This window comes from Vipera berus, assembly GCF_964194415.1.
Source record: "Vipera berus genome assembly, chromosome: 2".
Lineage (NCBI taxonomy): Eukaryota > Metazoa > Chordata > Lepidosauria > Squamata > Viperidae > Vipera > Vipera berus.
This window is the reverse complement of record NC_138203.1, coordinates 192491125-192511328: the sequence shown is the minus strand read 5'-3', so window position 1 is coordinate 192511328 and position 20204 is coordinate 192491125. Positions and strand designations below refer to the sequence as shown.

The following is a 20204-nucleotide window of genomic DNA, read 5'->3' as shown; positions in this document are numbered from 1 at the left end:
GCACCGGCCCCTAGAGTCGGAAACGACTAGCACGCATGTGCGGGGGAACCTTTACCTTTACCTTTAACTAGTGAATAGAAACCTCATAGATATCCTTCTATGTGCTGTACTTGAACATGATCTAAAATGACCTGCTACTTTTGTAGATTCTCTGATCCAAGACTGAATCTTATTACCATCAGAAAATTCTTCCTAATATGGTTCCAGGCAGTTATATCGGCTTCTTTGAGTGAGGGTAGCTTCCCCGCCGTCTTGAAAGAGGCGGTGGTGAGGCCTCTCCTCAAGAAGCCTGCCTTGGACCCAGCTGTATTGAACAACTTTCGTCCTGTCTCCAACCTTCGCTTTCTTGCGAAGGTTGTTGAGAGTGTGGTGGCACATCAGCTCCCTCTGGTCCTGGATGAAGCGGATTATCTAGACCCGTACCAATCGGGTTTCAGGCCCGGGTACAGCACGGAGACGGCATTGGTCGCGCTGGTGAATGATCTCTGGAGGGCCCGGGACAGGGGGCATTCCTCTGTTCTGGTCCTATTAGACCTCTCAGCGGCTTTCGATACCATCGACCATGGTATCTTGCTGCGGCGTCTTGGGGGATTGGGAGTGGGAGGCACGGTTTTACAGTGGTTCTCCTCCTATCTCCAGGGACGCTCGCAGTCGGTGTTGGCAGGAGGACAGAGGTCGACCGCGAGGTCTCTCATTTGTGGAGTTCCTCAGGGGTCGGTCCTCTCGCCTCTCCTGTTCAACATCTATATGAAACCGCTGGGTGAGATCATTCGTGGTTTTGGAGTTGGGTATCATCAGTATGCTGATGATACCCAGCTTTTCTTTTCGACCCCAAACCACCCCAGTGATGCCCTCACCGTGATGTCCCGTTGCCTGGAGGCGGTTCGGGTCTGGATGGGGAGGAACAGACTACAACTCAACCCCGACAAGACCGAGTGGCTTTGCATACCTTCATCCCGGGTTTATTCGGACATTCCACCTCTTACTATGGGGGGCGAATTATTACCCCCCGTAGATAGGGCTCGCAACTTGGGAGTCCTCCTAGATTCACGGCTCACCCTGGAAGACCACATAGGAGCTGTGACTAGGGGGGCTTTCGCCCAGGTTCGCCTGGTGCGCCAGTTGTGGCCCTATCTAAGCCGGGATGATCTATGCACAGTCACTCACGCGCTCGTGACCTCTCGACTAGACTACTGCAACGCTCTCTACATGGGGCTGCCCTTGAGGACCACCCGGAGGCTCCAACTGGCACAGAATGCAGCCGCGAGAGTTGTGTTGGGAGTTTCCCGATACTCCCATGTCACACCTCTGCTCCGTGAGCTGCATTGGTTGCCAGTTGTCTTCCAGGTGAAATTCAAGGTACTAGTCATGGTGTTTAAAGCCCTACATGGCAGGGGTCCGGAGTACCTCAGGGAACACCTGCTGCCGGCGTCAACTTCCCTCCGCCCTGTGCGTTCCCACAGAGAGGGCCTCCTCAGGGTGCCACCGGTCAGAGAATGTAGATTGGTGGCCCCCAGGGGGAGGTCTTTCTCTGTGGGCGCCCCGGAGCTATGGAACCAGTTACCGGTTGAGCTCCGGACGGCGCCCGATCTTCGCTCCTTTCGCCGCGATCTGAAAACATACCTGTTCGAGCAAGCCGGCCTGGCCTGAGGGGGGATTGGTGGGGTTTTTACTATCATTTTATTGGGGTTTTATTAATGTATTTATTGTTTTTTATGGGCATGTATTTAATTACTTTTTAATTTTTGTAGCTTTGTGTTTTATTCTTGCCCTGTACACCGCCCTGAGTCCTTCGGGAGAAGGGCGGTATAGAAATATTAATAAATTAAAATTAAAATTAAAATTAAATTAAATTAATGTTTTCACTGATTAGATAAACAGTCAGGCCTATATAAATTGGTTACAAACAAAACACAATTTTAGCTTGCCTGAGGAATCTCATCTCCTCATCCTTCTTTTCATCTTCACTGATGATTTTCGAGGTGGTAACACTCACTTCCACTCCATCTACTACAAATCTTCTTGTTCGTTTCAGGGTCATGTTCTGTATTTTTGCATTCTACACATATAACCAAAGAAACAGTGTAAAAAGACAACAGGAAATTCTGGCCTCGAAATAATTACTTTATCGCGTAACTAAACAAAATGTGTTTTCTACAAGCCTCACAGGAATCGTAACCACCAGAAGAGGAAGAATGACTATTTTTCTAGCAAGGAAATTCAAATTCCAAGTTGATATTAAGAAATTAAAACAATAGATTTCACACATATTCTTGATTTGTATGGTTCATTTTGTTTTCAGTATTTGTATTTGGGGGAGTATGGGGAAGCGACAACATCTTGTCCAATTAGAAGACTTTGGCAAAGAGCAGGAGGGACTGGCAGTTATTCAATGCCAACCATTTTTCTGAAATTTCAAAATTTGAACCCTCTCTGAAACCACAAATATTTGAGTGTGTCCTCTTTCCACCAAAAAACAGGACTCATCCTCTCCATCCATGCTGCATTATTATCCATCGCTAGGCAGGCAACATAGTATTAGTTAGATTTTTTGAATGACATCACTTGTAACGGTGTGTCATCAACCATCAGTTGGTAGTGCCGATGAAAATTAAAATCCAAAACATTTGTGAAGCGTTTGGTTGTTTTCCTCTGAATTCCGTGTACGGAGGTTCTTTACCTTCCTATCCAGTGCAGCCCAAAACACAACCAGATTGCAGTAGAAGATGCTGCTGCATTTCCCAACCCTGCAATCCAATGATGCATTGTTGTATCAGGAGATAAAGAAATTTGGAGTTTCTAGCTCACCTTGGCGGACAATTAAAAAAAAAATAAGTGGGAGCAGGCGTGCTATTTCTGTTACACCGAAGGGCAGCAGGAGGTGTTCTCTTTCAACCTCTTCCTAAGCATCTCTGGTGCTGCACTTTTTGCTGACCATTCAATGGGGTGCCTAACATAACCCTCTGCCCCACCCACCCTCTTCAATTCTTACCTTTACGGAGTGGCACCCGCTGCTTCTGTTCAGGGACAGATCAGTAGACAAAGAGATGCTGAGGTCCATACTCTCTGAAGCAGAGGTGCTGCCAGAATCAGAATCTCTCTTGAGGCTGCCGTTCTCAAGCTGAGAAGAGTTCAAACTCCCATTGGGGAGTTTTTCTTCAGTCGGTGTTTCAAGGAGGCTGTTTACAGTATGGCTTCCCCAATTTGAATCCTCACTATTTGCTGGTTCAGTGCTTTCCTTTCGGTGGTTGATAGCCCCATCCTCTGCTTCTTTAATGTTTTCACTGGGCTGCAATGCCTGGGGGATGGTGCTTAAGTTCTGTTTGGCACCAGGCAGGACTGAATAACTTTCTATGCCCAGCAAATCCGAATGCTCAGCAGTTTTGACCAGAGCTTCAGTTCTAGTTTCTTCCTCCAAAAGCCTGTTGTGCTGCCCGTTTATAGCTTCCTTGATGTGCTCCAAAGGCAACTTTGGCCCATTGGCCACAAGTGATAGGTGGTTTTCTTGAAGCTTGTCTCTTTCCAAACTTATCTGGCTTGCAAGAGAGGAATCCCTCTTCTGAACGTCATGAGGCTGAGTGAAGGTAGGAGGGGAGACAAGAGGAAGATAATGAAATTATCCTTTCTTAACATTTTTTTTTGCCTGAAGGAACAAGAAAAAACAATTAAGGAAGAGAACAATGAGCACACTAAGATAAAACAGACTCATTTTAAGGGGAACAGGATCACATTCTCCTCCAGAAAAGAATGTTTGCAAACAGAACCATTGAAACTTAAGCCGGTAGGTCATTTGTCATAAATTAGTGTTTCATCACTGAATTCTCAAGGAACTTTGAGTACCTAGAGATTATTCCCTCTCCCTGCCAGCTTGTATTTATGAGGTAGGGGAAAAGTGGGAGCTAGAAGTAAAAGAGAGGGTTTAATTCTCTCCTAGTAATTTGGCACTCATGAACATGCTTTCTCCTCTTCTGCTTCATCAGTCCACAGAAGGTCTCATCCCTGGGCTATAAAGAGTTCTCTTTGCTGCAGAACAGCAGCCAACATTCTGCCAAAATCTTCCAGAAGGCTATGTTTTGACTTTTCTTTGACAGTGCTGGTGAACTGTTACTTGAAGTATGTTGCCCCAGCACATTCTTTGCCAATTTTGCTTCATTCATCCTGCCTTTCCACTTCTCGGTTTCCGATGATCTCTCCTCCATAAGCCTTCAGTCATGGTTACAGGGTCTCCAATTTATAAAAAGGAAAAAGCCTGCAACCAAGAATGCTGATTTTTTTGTCATGCCTATGACATGTTATCACAAGAATAAGGGGAGCAGGATGAGACATTGGACATCCCCAGAGATTGGGATGTAACACTACTAAGGCAGAAGCAGGGATCACCACTCCTACCTCTACAGAGCCAATCTCCTCCTCTTCATCTGCATTGTCCAATCTGAAGATTGCCACTACTGTGGCTGTGGATATCCCAAGAGTGGAAAGATTCTAGGATCTATGGTGAGATACCATGGCAGGAAGATTTACCGGGAATTAGCTGTTATACTGAAAACCCTGGCTTGTGCAGTCAGCTGGCTACTGATGGCTATGTCTGAATGGAGATTGGGAACCTGGACAGAGTATAATATACTAGGACATCGTTTTCAGTACCTCAGTCTCCTCTTTGCCTTGTCTTTAAACCACACCAGCTTTCCTAGGAATCCTATTCTTTCATTTGAACTTGAAAAAACTTTTTTTTTTTGCCTTTTCCTATGAACCTAGAATTGTAAGCCACTTGGCTGAGTTGGATGGCTATAGAAATAAACCTTAAACCTTAGCCACTGATAATATTTTTTTCCTTATCTTTATTTAGATTAGACTGGAACTTTTATGTTCTGATTTCAATTTTGAATGCATCTACAAATTCATGGACTCAAACTATGAACAATTTTGTTAAAGCTCTGCAGTCTAGGAGAATTTCTGACCTATCAAAATGCTATTTTGTCTTGCATTACCATTATATTTGGACTATGGAAGTTGCAGTTGTTCAAAGCTAAACTGGAGCTGGAGTGAAGAAGGACACATTGTTGAAAGCTCATCAAAGCCTATTAGAAAGAACTAAATTGGGACTGGATTCCTTGCCTTTCATCTGAGTAAGGAACAGATAAGGCTGAGCTGTTATCTATCTCCTTTAAAGTAACATGCAATTTGACTTCAGGAAACCACCCCTCTTGCTTGGAGGATTTCACCAGATAATCATTATCAAGCATTTTTCCCCACTCTTTTCACATACAAAAGAATAAGGAAATTAGTAATGAAAATGCTGAAAAGTGCAGTTGAGGTTTTCCTGAGAGCAGAAGGCTTCAGGCTGTCCTTCCACATAATTTGCACTAATGCCTGCCCTTCCCTCCCCTCGCCCCCTCCCTGCCTTCATTTCACTTTCTTTTCAAACTGTGTATTGTTCATCATTGTACTGGATAGAATCTGAGTTGCTTCAAGGATTATTAATAAAGTCTTGGCAGCTAGTGAAGAGAGTGCTGTGCCAAAATTGATTCCTGCATTTTTAACTCTTTTCTTTCAAAAGGCTTGGGGGAAAAATGCTTTTCATTGTTTCCTACAACGGAAAACAACATTTCCTGAAATCCCACACAAAAGTGGAAGATTCTTGCAGCTCTTTTAGTTAGGAGATGGCCAAAGAATGAAGATACTCCGTCTCTCGTTGTGTAACCATTCTCCAACAATCTTTATATATCTCTGGTTTCTCATGCTTCAGTTAAATTTCAAGAGAGGCCACCACCACAGAAGTTCTCGCTTGAGGCTTCTACTTATTAGGCAGCCAAAGAGGCTGCTGAGGTGAGGACTAAAATGAAAGACAAATGGCATGTTCTACCACCTCATAGTATTAAGGCTGAAAACCACAACAATAATACGTTCTGAAGCAAACCTTAGAATGAAAAGAAGAGAAACAGAAACTTTACTCATAAGGGAAGGAAATCTCAAGAAATAGACAGGATAATTCCCAGAGCAAGGGCAGAATGAGAGTCACTAAACTACCAGTAACTAAAAAAAACCCTTATAGACTTTTTGTGAAACAGGAAAAATGAAATTATGAGGTATGGTGCTGGGAAAAAAATAAATTATAGAAAAAAATATAAATCATGTAATCCTAGAATAAGAGGTTATTTTACATGTATATTTAGAAGTGCTGCATAGAAAATTGAAAACTTCTTCATATTTTCTTTCCTTTTTTCTTCCCTTCATTTGTAGCTTTTTCTTCTCTTTCTTTTTCTTTCTTCCCTTTATTCTAAATAGTAGTTACTGTGTTTATCTTTCTTTTTCAAAATTGCAATAAAGTTACATGAAAAAAAATCTAAAAAGGAAGTAAAGTCATTCTTTACTGCAAACTATCTATAAACCTCAGCTATATTTCCTACAAACCAGAAAGCTTGGATTTCCTGTGCTGCATTTGATAAGCTTCAGTGTTACTAGGAGTAGGGACACAAACCTTTTACTTGCCTTAGTAAAAAAGTATAAATCATTTATACTTGCCTTAGTTAAAAAAAAAGTTTGTTACAATTCACAACTTCCATGCAATAAGATGCAAATTTGCCTGTTGACACAGGAGAGGAGCCTGAGACTACATGGGTATCTGTATCTCTGTGTGTCCATGCATGTCTGTTTGTGTGTCTATGTGTGTACACACCTCAGAAGGGCATGAAGGGGAAGTAAACTCAGGTTAAACAACCCCTAGGTCTAGGACAAAGAGAAGGTAGAGTGGACATGCAATGCATTCTTAATTCTCTAACTATATTCTACTGCCTTCTTGTGGCCAAGAGGTCACAAGTAGTTACCTAGCCAGTCTTTTGAATCTATACCTCCAGCAATAAGGAAAGTCCTATTCTACTACTACACTCCATGCTCCATTCTGTCCTTCCACAAAACTACTGCTGAGTCAATACAATATACTGTATTCTTGGTCTTATTGTGGTTATTCTTGTTGAAAAGTTAGTTTGTACAGGCTTCCAACTACCGTACTCTTTCAAACACGGTCTTTATTGTATTCATGTCAGGGACAAAAGGCAGAAAGAGCCAAAAAGTTGAGCTAGCTTACAAGGTATACTCTACAGAAGATTCATTCTTTTTATCCAGAGAAACCTTCTCATTGACTAGTGCAAGGGTAGGCAACTTTGGCTCTTTTATGACTCGTGGACTTCAACTCCCAGAATTCCTGAGCCAGGATGGCTCAACTTGGAAACCTCTCCCTTTCCCCTCAGCATGGCTGGCTCAGGAATTCTGGGAGTTGAAGTCCACGAGTCATAAAAGAGCCAAGGTTGCCTACCCCTGGACTAGTGACTGCAGATCTCATTTTGTTAGATGACCCTGAATCCTTCAATCGACTAGATGCCTTTTCCCTGTCCCAATGTTTAACCTTCTATCTGTCCCAGCTAAGCCTAAAATCAGCCAGCACAGTCCAGGGAGCAGTTTGCGGTTTTAATCTTAAGTGGCTAAAGGCTACGTTCTTCACAGTAAAGGTGCCAACAATTAAAACTTTGCCTAGGGGACATGTTTGTCCACACAGCAAGTGCATTTACTGAGAAAGCCATCTTGCAAAAGGAAAGGGAAGGGTTGGCCCCCTGCCCAAACATTGTTTGAAGGATTCCTGGCTGCTGAATGAAGAGCAGCCTCTTCCCAGCCAAGGAGCCATTCTTCCTGCCCACCTGCGCAAACACCTCACAACTTCTCTCTTCTGCAAGTAGCTGCAGGGATCAAAGGTGGCCAGCAGTTTGCTTTCAAAAATCCAGCTAATGTTGTTTGTGGACTCTGAAGCATTTTTAATGTGAATGTATACATATGTCTGTGTATACTATGTGCATGAACGCACATTCACGTGTAGGGGAAAAGTAATATTTTGTCTTGTTTCTAAACGCAAACATCACTAATGCAACAAAAGGAAATTCAACTTACAGATGCAGATTCTGAGGAGTCCTCTTCTTCAACTTCCTCTCTATTGTCTTCAATTTCCTCCATCACTTCAGCCTTTGCCTCTGCCACGAGCTCACGTAAGGCTTTATTGCTGGTGACTTTGCTGACAAAAGGGTGCTAAAAAAAAACAACCCAAGTTCACAATGACCAAACTAGTCTGGTTCTCTTGCAAATCGAGAGCAAGACAGGTCAAAGTGAACGCAGAGACTTTGTCAGCTATTTCACCCTTCCTTTGCTACTCAAATATTTGTATACAATACAATGTTACTGTATTGATCATGAGTTACAGGCCATAATATTGCAATCTCATAACTTTAAAATAAACAGTATAGGTCACAGGTCGCGGCTCCGGAGCCACATGTGGCTCTCTCAGCCATCTCCTGTGGCTCCTAGTCCTCTGCCACGTGCAGTCCAAAAAAAAAAAAAGTGGGACTAAAAAAGTTCAACCAATCAATTCAAATATGCAGGGTAGGTGCATATCTCGCCTTGGCTCCACTCTTCAGTCAAACCCTGTTCTGCGCATGCGCGCATGTATGCGCATGCGCACACATTTTTTGCGGCTCCCAGTTTTTCCTTTGTGAGGGAACCGGTTCCGAGTGGCTCTTTCACTGTTTCAGGTTGCTGACCCCTGGTATAGGTCATAAAAGTTTCTGTGGGGCCAAACCTTTTCCAGAAAATGTTAGGAGCTAGACGTATATTTAGTTATCAGTCTTTACAAGCTCAGACTGGTTTCTTTCACAGTTGTGGAATATGTGTGCTTCCAAGTAGCATTTCTACCGAAGTGCATGCTTTCCGTGACAGTGAAACACTGAAGCTGGAAAACTACACAGACAAGGCAAAGAAAAAAACATGAAAAAAACACATGGAATAGCTGCCTATTGGAGTTTTAAAAACACAGGTTTCTATTGCTTGATGAATACAACGTTCCCATTGCAACTAAGGAACTATAATATACAATGTTGGCATTCCATGGGCAATCTTTATTCCTCTTTTAGAGGTGCACCTACTTTAACACCACAGGGAGAGAACAAACTCACCAAGAAAACCCATAAATCAGCCTTCAATGTTTTTACTGACTCATCATTAAATTTATATGGCCCCTCCCATCTCACTTGCACGTGATTCTAAAACGCACACAGTTAAAACACAATTAAGAATTCTAACCTTCCACCATTAAAATCTACTAAAACAGTTAAAAGCTATATCTAAAAATTAACATGTAAAGAAAAATTTTTTTTTTTAAAAAAATCAGGGTTTTCCACAGTAGAAAGTATTGCACACTTTCTTTTTGTTAATTATGTCAACATAGTCTGGTTTTCAGTATACTTCTGCCAAGCAATAATCAAATTAAAATTCATCCCTCCACTTAAAGGGTCACTTTTTCCGAAGTCAAAGTTAGCAATAAACAAACAACAACTGCATACTTTTTAATGCTGGGCCAAAATTTAAGCTGCATGGAAGAGCCTTCCCCAACCTGGATGCCCCCTAACCCCCCCTCCCAATGCATGGAAATAACCACCATAATTCTCAACAATGTACAATGTTTTAGAAGTACGCGGGAGACTGCACTAGATGTGTCAGGAAGCAGGACCACTCAAACGGTAGAGTTCTTTCTCCCGTGAGAAACGTAAGTAGAACCTAAACTCCAGCAATCACCCAGGTTTTCTCTACGTTAATGGGGGGAAATCTGTACTCCCACTAGGGACAGGTGTGTGGATTTATGAGCCTTTATGCAGCATCAACATGTGACTCACTTGAGATGCTAAACTTACTTCCAGTAATTGTGTGGCAGTTGGCCGCGTCTCAGGGTTCTTATCAAGTGCAGTCTTCAGAAAATCTCTGAATGCTGGAGACCTTTATAAACAAACACACACACACACACACACACACATTTTAAAATGTCAGGAGAAAGAAAACCAGGACATCCTACCCTGGATACACTAACACGGTTTACAAATTAAAAGTTTGTATGGCTGAACAGCGATGGTTGTACAGAAGCAAGCTACATGCTGTCGTTCTGTTCCCCAACTCATGCCAAAGACCAAACGTTAGCAAGCTCACGTGGGGACAATTTGTCTGCCTGAGTTTAAGCTAATACAAAGCCTTCTGTCAGGCAACGGATTGCACCCTCCTCCCTTCCTGCATCTCTTTTTCTGTGCTGGCTGCCCTGTAAGAGTAGGTAAAAACAGCTACTGCCAGTTTCTATGTAGAATCACAGTTTCACATAGGGCTACATCTGCCCAGTGATTTTCTAGCCTGTCTTGTTCATGTGTAAGAGACTCAGAGCGTCTGGCTGTTTTCTATTCCTCTTGTACCGTAATAGGAAGCCTAGCTAGATGTACCTTCTATTAAACATTTCATCTCCTGGGAGAGGCCAAAAGGGGCTTCAGAAAGTAAAAACACAAAGCTGCACCAGTTGGATATTTGTTGGGGACTGTGCTGTGCATTAAAAATATCATCATAAATCAACACATTTCAGATATTCACCAGTCAAACTACAGGTAGTGCTCAGTAAACGGCAGCAATCGGGACTGGGTTTGCTGTTGCTAAGCAATGCGGCCATAGTGTGATGTCACATGACTAAGCTTCTTAGTAACAACAGTTCCAGCACTCCAGTTCCTCACTTCATTAAGTGAGGCTGACACATGGTTACCACTTGTGACATCCTGCTGGCTTCCCCACTGACTTTCTTTGTTGGAAGCCAAGAAAGAAGGTTGTAGATGATAAGCACATGACCACAAGATGCTGCAACTCATAACTGTGAGGTTGCACCAAGTGCTCAGATAGCAACTATGTGACCATAGGGATGCTGAGATGGCCAGAACTGCGAGGATCAGACATAAGTACTACTTGTTCAGTACCATCACAGATCTGAACAGTTGCTGAATTGTTAAGCAAGGATGCATTTGTCTTAGAATGGAGGGAATTTTTCCTGTCTCTTATTATCATACACCTTTTAAATGGGGAAGCCAAGGAGAGAAACTGAGATCTTCCCATTACAAAGACAAGCTATTATCTTTGCTGTACATTGCTCATATCTCGGATGCTGCAGAAAAATGTGGCATTATATAGTCCTAAGGCAGGAAATACTGTATTTTAAGAGTTTGGAAAATGAAATATTCTGGAAAACAGGACAATACAACACATTGAAATAAGAAATGGAAAATAATGATTGATAAAACAAGGTCAATGATACTGGAAGTTGTAGTCCAAAACATCGAGAGAACATCAGGTTGAGAAAGGCTGCTCTAAGGAATTCAAGGTGTACTCTTTATAGGTGTCAGCCCTTTGAGGTGGCCCAAAATCATGAATACTAAAACTACTTTTGTTATAGGGTTACAGTAACAGAATCTTGCAACTCTGAACAAGGAAGGGTCAAGTCTGAGACACTTTCTCAAATTCCATTCCTGCTTCGGGTGGAGATTTATCTGACTGTTGTCTTGGATGGATTTTTTCTTTCCTCAAGGTTATTCTCACAGCCCACTATATCAAACAACACCTTTTACATTCACATTTTAGGAAGATGCGCTAAGAAGACAAAGCTCTTTGCCCAAAATTACCTAGCTTCAAGGGTTAAGTGGAGATTTGTGTATAAACAAATTAGAAATTAGTGCTAGCAGTCATTGTTACCAACATAATTGGTATCTCAATGTTACACTTGCTAGATATTGCTGGAATAATACTTTCCATCAGCTACAAAACTTATGGTCAATAGTGAAAGGGGCAGAAGTTATAGCTAACCTGGAGATCAGCATGAGGAATCTTAATCAAGTCTAGGGATGCATAATCCTTTCATTGGAAGCATTTCATGTGATGCCCCAAGGGTTGCACTTGATAAATTGGGAAGAGCAAAGTCTAATTAAAATTACTTTAATTGACTTAATTGCAGTTAAGGTGATGCACTCAGCACGTTTTTAATTATTTCCCTTTTCTGTCAGAATTAAATTTTACAATTTGGTGGCAAGTTATAGAGTAGTCCTAAGGGATGAATTTAAAGCATTACAGCTTCAAGTAAGGTCTTGGTGCCTTAGGCTGTGTGTTTCTGAACTAGTCCAGGGGTTAATAAAATAATAAGAAAAATATTTCCATTCCTCTGCTTATTCATTCTTGAGAACCTTTTTATTAAATGGGTCCCAATTTGGAGTGGCAATATTTTACAGCAGCTGGGAAACCCTAATAATTAACCATGCTGGCTGAGGCTAATGGTAAGTGGAATTCAGCAACAGGAAAGATTCCGGATTTCAAATTCAACTTCTCAGACTTTTTCTACCATGATTATTCCATTTACTACAGATCTATTTTGGCTACTAATAAAGTAATAGATTTATCCAATGAAGTATTAATGTGATGGTATGTGAAAATGACCTTGAAGGAGAATGGAAGAGATGCTGTCCTGGAAACGATCAGACACAAGAAGAAGAAGGAGTCCTCAGTGGCTTAATGGTCAGAGGAAAAAACTTAGAAAGGACCTGCTGTAATTGACTGGGCAGTTAAAAGTGCCGATGGGAGATTTATACCTTCACACTTGCAATATTCTATTAATGTAGCCTTACAATAATGCAGAATCAGCTTATCCAGTCACATTTCCTATTTTGTTTACCTGGGAACACTGAGAATTATTGTTGGTAAAGGTGGGAAGGAAAGAAGACCAAGACACTTCTTGCAAGTATGCTTGAGTGTTAGTGAACAAGAAAAAACTTCTCACCACTTTGATGGATAATTAAGAGTCGGAGGATCAGATTTGGCTATTTTCAGTAAGACCCTCATAGGGTTCAGCTCATGATGAGGTGGCTCTATTTGTGCCATTTCTATGAGTGTTATGCCCAAGGACCAGATGTCAGCCTTGTAATCATAAGGGGTGTCTTTCATAGTCTCACACATCACTACTTCAGGTGCCATCCTAAAAAACAAAGAAAGAAGAGTGAAATTCTACTACAAATTCATCTCCACTGAAATTGGTTCTAAGAACCAGATCTTGTTTTCAAGATAAACTATATATTCAACTACTCTAGGACTGACCTTAAGAGTACAACTTTGTAACTAAACTATGAATGAAACATGAAAATTTATCCCTTCTGCACTCAGAATGAACTAGCCAACATTACAAACTCCTGAATCCCATTGTATTTGGTAATATCATTGAACATAACACAGAAATACATCCTCTATTGAAATTAATAGATTGCAAAAATGGTTAACTTCTTTAGGTTATATCCACATATATACTCCCGGTCATTCATCTCTCCCTTCTCCATTGGCCACAGAAGGCAACCAGTCGGCTAATGACATCTGACCTAAATACTGCTTGAAATGGCAAATTAAATGCACACTACTGCATCCCCTTACTGATGATGTAGCTGATTTAGCGATTAAATTCTTGGAGTGAATACTTGTTTTTATACCCTTGGAACTGCTTCAAAAGGACATTCCACCAAATTGGGGGAGGGGAGTGAGAAGAAGACAGAACAGCCCAAATTCCATCAATATCTCATCCCAGATACAGGCTGTAGTTTCTTTACAGCCCTAAGAGAGCAGTGATTCAAATGACAGAATACTGTTGCAGCTGACAGTTTTTATTCCTTCCATATTTTTCCCTCCACCTCCAAGGAAAAAGTCCTTGAAACCTACAAACTCACTTAAAAAATAATAATAATTGAATGCAGTGCTGCCTTCTAGGTTGACACACTCTTTTTATATTTTACATTCATTTAAAATACATACAAATGGGACATTGCACTAATTAAGATCAAGATATCAGTCACACAACACAGAGACATATATATCTGCACACTCAGGGCATAATTTAAAATACAGCCCCATAATAAGTAACAACACCATATGTTGATTAGGACACAACATTCCCCCCCCTTCTCCCAATGAAATTTGGCAGTGATTTATTTAAAGGTCATGCTATTGTGAAATAAACCTCTTACCAGTATGGTGTGCCAATGAAAGAATCCCTCTTCTGCACAGTCTTCATGTTTTTGGCTGATACTCCAAAATCGGCTGAAAAAAGTTGAAATCACATACAATTCTTTAATGAATATTTTGGGTACCAGTGTGCTTAAAAGGGTAACCTTTAATTCTATCACTCCTCAGTTTATTTCTCAAGCATACAGAGGACCAATAGAAACTTTAACCTGGATGGACACCAAGGACCCTATGTATCTTATTGTACTAGAATTCTCATTTTTGGGAATTGGCTCTACCCATATCTAGCCTATACTAATGATCTGAAACATGTTAAAATATAAAAATAGCGATACTGTCAAATGATGGAGTCTACACCCACAAAACATTATTGCTAAATATTCTTCTCATAAGACAGACTACTTCAATATGGATGAGTATTTGAGTAGGATGTGAAAAGTAACCTAGCATTCTGATTAACTTGCTTTTTTTAGCTAACCATAATTACAGGGATGGTCAGAAAAACCCTTCTAAATCTCTCATCAAGCTAGAGCAGTGTTTTGCTTTACTATAAGAGGGAAACAATTCACTGTCACGGACTTCGCCTCCATCCTAACATACAATTCATGGCTTTGCTATTTAAATTTGATTTCATACAGTAGTTTACAGTTCCATTTTACGTTAAGTATTACCGTATTTCCATATCTTCCCAGAAATTTCAACTAGAAAGATATAAAGCAAGACATGTCAGCCTTTTCATCTCTCCACACCAACTAATAAGCTAACATTCTCCACTCATATAGAAATGATGCCAATTCCCACCAAACTTGAAAAGAATAGCAAGCATTGATTTATATAGAAGCCCTCACAGAACAGTAAGAAAAATGCTGAATTCATAAGTAGCTTTCAACGTCTCCTTGCATTCCTACACCTACTACTTCTGCTTTTGTTAGTCTTTTTAATGACCTTAATTTCTTTATCAACTTATGTGCAGGACTTTTTAATTGCACAATTTTGGATTTTATAACAACTGTTCCAGAGAATTCACATGCTGTTAAATTATATTCTTGGAAGAACTGGAGCTCTCATAATTCTTCCCTAAACAGACTTAGATGGGACAAGCATGAAGATAAATGTATACTGATGATGGGAAGACAGCTTGAGGGGGAAGATCAGAATTAAAAAGTAATGAAAGGGCACCATGTGTAATGTAAAACTTAAACTTCTGCTCCTGAAAAGACAAATTTTATTTATTTTATTTTATTTATTTTTATTACATTTATATCCCGCCCTTCTCCGAAGACTCAGGGCGGCTTACAAGCTTAGCAGTAGCCTTCATTGTATGTATATGCCTGCTTGTTAAGGCTTTCACACACACACCAAGCGGCATTATTACAAAGTCAGCTTATTGCCCCCAACAATCTGGGTCCTCATTTTACCTACCTCAGAAGGATGGAAGGCTGAGTCAACCTTGAGCCTGGTGGGACTCGAACCTGCACTAATTGCAGGCAGCTGGTGTTACTTAAGGAGGCATTAGCCCACTGCTCCACCAAGGCTCAAATGCTGATTTCTTGAGGCATATCATTATAACTTCGTCTTCAAAATACCTGTCCAATACTAACTTGCTCTGCAAACAGGATTTTCATTTAGAGTTAGACAATTATCAAAAACTTCTGCTTATAAAGGAGAATCTTTGAAATGAGTTCTAAATAAAAACGTCCAATCCCAAGGAACTATTTCTAGACAATTAAGAGTTGGGATAGCAAGTAGAAATCTTAGTAGTCTAACCAGAACAACAGCTATCCTTATGTGGCAGCATGGAAAAGGTTGGCCTTTTGGACAAAGAGATACTGTGTCTAAGCCAGCAAGGGAAGAAAATTCTTCAGTGGTTGTGTCTTTCTCACTGTAGCCAATGCTACATTCCACAAAGTTCATAAAATGACAAAGTTGCTGAACTGACTCCCCACCCACCCACCCACCCAGCACACACACACACACACACACACACACACACACACACACACACACACAATACGTTTCCTGGAAGGGGATGGAGGGAAGAGATCAGCAGCAAGCACTAAAGTTCTGAAGATGAAGCTAAGCACCTAGCAACTGAGTCCTTCGGGAGAAGGGCGGTATATAAATTAAAATAAAATAAAAAATAAATAAATAAACTCTTTGATTATGTCTCTTTCCCATACAAAACCTCAGTTAAAAATGATCATTTCCTTTTTTTAAAAAAAATGTTCATCAATTTATGCCAGCTTACATTAAACTACATCTCTGCTCACTCTCTCTACACCATTTATAAACCTGCTTTAAAGCATTAGGCTCAATACAATCTTTAGAAGTTTCTACTCAGAAGTTGCCTTTCAATTGTGAAAATGATCCATTTACTCTTGTGCCATGATTTTTCTTCTTAAAGTCTCCATCCTTGCTTCCTGGGACATCCTCAAATATAAAAACTGATCTTAAAACTTTGCCTTTTTTCCTTTACTAGAAAATCTGCAATTTCACATATAAGTTCTTTTTAAAAAAAGTTCTGTATGGATACCATCTGGTACCAGAGAACAGCTCCGTGTTCATTTTGCTCATGAAGTCTAAACTCACTATAAACTTCATTTAGGTTCTCTATGTTATATGGATTATAAACAATCTGTAAATTCCCGAGAGACAACTGATCTATACTCTTAAATCTGAAGAAGGAAGAAGAATTTTACTTGCATTGTTTCTGACTTCATAGGGCCTCTCTCTGGCAACTTTTGGCGCCATGACCGAATTTAGTCTTTTTTGTTCCGAGAAAAACATTTCCAGTTAAAATATTTTTGCATTTTGTCATGGCTAATAACATGACAAAGGCCCACCAAAGCTGCAATCCAGTGTATGTTTTTTCAGGAGGGAGTTCCATTAAATAGTGGGACTTAATCCTAAATATAAGATTGTACATTAAGAACTTATTGAAAGGAAATTCAGATAGTTGGTCAATAATAAAAGCTGCTAGATTATATTCAGCAAATTCTTCTTTTCCAATCCAACAAATTCCGATCAGAGAAAAAGGCTGGAAGAAGACCAATCTAACCAAAGACTATTTAACAGTTAGATGTGACTAGCTGTCTATCGCTATTTTCATGACAAAAGAGTCCCAACTGTGTTTTTTTTAAAAAATCATCTACTTTTCATACTTGCTGAATACAAGAACCAATCTTCTGGCATACTGACTATTTCTCACTCCAGAGCCAAGTACTTTGTCTCACCAAGTTTAATGTCTCCATCTAGGGTTAGCAACACATTGCCCGCCTTTAAGTCTCGATGGATAATCTTCTTGCCATGCAGATAATTCAGGGCTTCCAGTATCTGGCGACAAATCACCTGGATCTGGGATTCAGTCAGGCCACGATCCAGCTCTACAAAACAGTTGGAAAGACTCTTTCAGTTATTCTTTGTTCTGAAATTGGCAGTAAAACGCACACAACTGAGAGTGACATCCAATTAAAACTTAACTAGTTGAGTAATAAATCACAAAATCTGCAATATAGGCAGCCCTCTGCTTAGGATCACAATGGAGCCCAAAATTTCTGTTGCTAAGTGAGAAATTTGTTAAGTGAGTTGTGTCCCATTTTATGACCTTTCTTGCCCCAGTTGTTAGGTGAATCACTGCAGTTGTTAAGTTAGTAGCACAGTTAAGTGAAGTTGGCTTTCCCTTGACTTTGCTCGCAAAAGGTGATCACATGACCTGGACACTGCAACCATCATAAATATGAGTCAGTTGCCATGCATCTCAATTTTGATGATGCGACCTTGGGAAATCTGCAACCATCATTATTGTGAAATATGGTCATAAGTCACTTTTTTCAGCTCTGTTATAACTTTGAACGATCACTAAACAAACTGTTGTAAGTTGAGGACTACCTGTAAATGTTTTGGGCACCATGGCCTGCATCCTCTTAAATATAGACAACTCATGTTAATATGTAAAATCTATCGCCCATACTAACTACAGCTTTGGAGTCTGGAGTTTACAATATTCAGGCCTAAAGTAATTACAGCAAAATCAGGTTTAAAGTGTAAAAATTCAAAAGCCGTTGTTCCTGAAAAAAAAATAGATACTGCATAAAAGCGTGCCCTGTCTGTTTCTTTTGTCACACATATGAATAACCCCCCCTCTTTTCCCTCACTGGAGGAATGCTTCCAAATGGCACTTTGCTTAGAAAACATTATTAGTAGCTAAATCCAGTTTAGTGATTAAATCATGGCTGTGGCTACCATGTGGCAGTCCAAAAGGAGATCTGGTCCCATGTAGCAGGAATCACATTTTTATCCTCCTCCTCATCTCTTGTTTTTACCTCAGGACAAGAAGGTGGTGATCTGAATATGGAAGGACAGTATAGATCTAAATGGTTTTCTGGTTGCTCTGGTGAAATTTCTAGCAAAGCCTCCGTTAATGTTTAGAACAGGGAAATCAGTTGGGAAACAGATGCAGTCTCCCTGATAAGAGTGCTCTGGCAATGAAATAGGTTAACGTTTAAGTGTCATGGAGGAATAGTTTGGAAAATCCATTGGAGGACAGCCTGGAGCCCATATTAAGGTGTATGGGATGACAAGGATAACAAACAAAAAAGTACTTTGCCATCCATCCATTAGCATTCAAAGACAGTTAGGCCATGCAGTTACTTCAAGCTGAAATAAATCTATTTTGTCCTAAAAGTGACTGTCTACTCAATCCTTCAGTTAAATTCATAATCATAAATCTTGCTGGTCTTCTGAACCACCACAGCAGGAATGTGCATGAGAGATCTTTAGAAAGGGATTCTTTCTATAGATAACATAAAATTTAGAAGATGTAATTTCCTGCTTACTTAATAACTACATAGTTTTTGTAATTGATTTTTTTAAAAAGCACTGTTCTTTTTTTCAAACTGTTTAACATTTGTACTGACTTGGCTACCCAATTTGCAAATAACAACTCTGGCTGCCTTACTGGGTTAAAAACATAGAAACTAAGAATCACAAAACAGACAACACACAAAGACATATAACAATACAGAATAATCAAGGGCAAGTACACATATGCTAAATTCCAAAAGCTTTGTAGGACAGGCTCATCCCAAATTCTGGCCCACTGCCCAGAGAGGGAAAAAAAAAACAGGTTCTTAAGGCTGAAAGCCAACAAGGCTGTTTAGCATACCAAGAGATGTATGTTCATTGGAGAAAGAGATAAGAATATTTATATAAATAAATATGTAATTCTCCAAGGCACAATTATTACAGATGACTAATAATAAAATAAGGAAGGCCTTGACTCACAGCTATTGTAATAGAAATTAGTTTCCTCATATATTTTTTTGCTAAACCATAATAGATAAGACATTTAAGAATATTCTCTATCTTTTGCATTAAGCAGCATGACCCAATATGAATGCCAACTAGGGGCAAATAGGGATAATCCAAGAGGGAGGTGTTAAATAGGACAACCATTCTTTCAGCAGCAAAACATCTTAACTACAGATGAAAAGTTCCCATTTCACTGTTGGGTTCTTATTTGTCCACTGCCAGTAGAGACGTTGGATTCATTTAAAGCAGGGGTCTTCAAACTTGGACTTTTTATGACTTGTGGACTTCAACTCCCAGAATTCCTCAGCCAGCATAAAAGGGCCAAGTTTGAAAACCCCCAATTTAAAGGGTAGACATGGTTGAAGGGAAAAGGGGGAATGTTCCCTCTGTCAGCATTGTATCTCTTCAAAAATTTTCCAGAGATAACAAAAATTGGCTATGAGAGAGTTTTTCAGGATTTCAAGTCCTCCCCAAGCTGAAGTTGTCTTCAAGGCTTGCAATGACCAAAGGACATGCCCATTGTGAAAGTAATGGGCACAGTTGGAATTCATTTCCATTGATCATAATCAGTCTTTTACAATGACTGATTGCATATTAAAGTTTCTCCCTCTTTCTTGGAAGATCTGAGTCTTTAGATCTGCAGTTTCTATGCCAGGTTAAATCCTAAAAAGTCAGAACTTCACTACCCCCTGCCTTAAGGGCAGCGACTGAACTTTTAATTTTAATTAGAAATATTGCTTGGTTCTTTCACTTTGCTTTCCTCTAAAAGCACCTTTTCAGTCCTGGGGGTGATTTGTGGGGGGTGGGGAAACTGCAATTAAAATCCTGAAGAACACAAACTTTTTCTTTCCTATCAGGAAAGACCATGAAAACTAAGCCGTCACTATAGGTCACTTTGAAATAACAGCTGTAGCAAATGAAACCTCATCACTAGAAGAACTCTCCGCATGATGAAGCCACAACTCCCAGACTGATCTCCAAAATAAAGCACAACTTCCATAGGTTTG

At 40.2% G+C, this 20204-nt stretch overlaps 1 protein-coding gene across 1 annotated transcript in view; it reads right to left on the bottom strand.

Moving 5' to 3' along the window:
* STK10 (serine/threonine kinase 10) overlaps window positions 1-20204 on the bottom strand; it is an 84868-nt gene that overhangs the window by 14045 nt on the left and 50619 nt on the right. The window contains exons 4-10 of the mRNA XM_081319536.1: window positions 17121-17270; window positions 13890-13962; window positions 12662-12856; window positions 9729-9810; window positions 7939-8073; window positions 2993-3574; window positions 1929-2059 (exon numbers count right to left, since the gene is read on the bottom strand). Of these exons, the coding sequence (XP_081175662.1) occupies window positions 1929-2059; window positions 2993-3574; window positions 7939-8073; window positions 9729-9810; window positions 12662-12856; window positions 13890-13962; window positions 17121-17270 (1348 nt within the window). The remainder of the gene's footprint in view (window positions 1-1928; window positions 2060-2992; window positions 3575-7938; window positions 8074-9728; window positions 9811-12661; window positions 12857-13889; window positions 13963-17120; window positions 17271-20204) is intronic.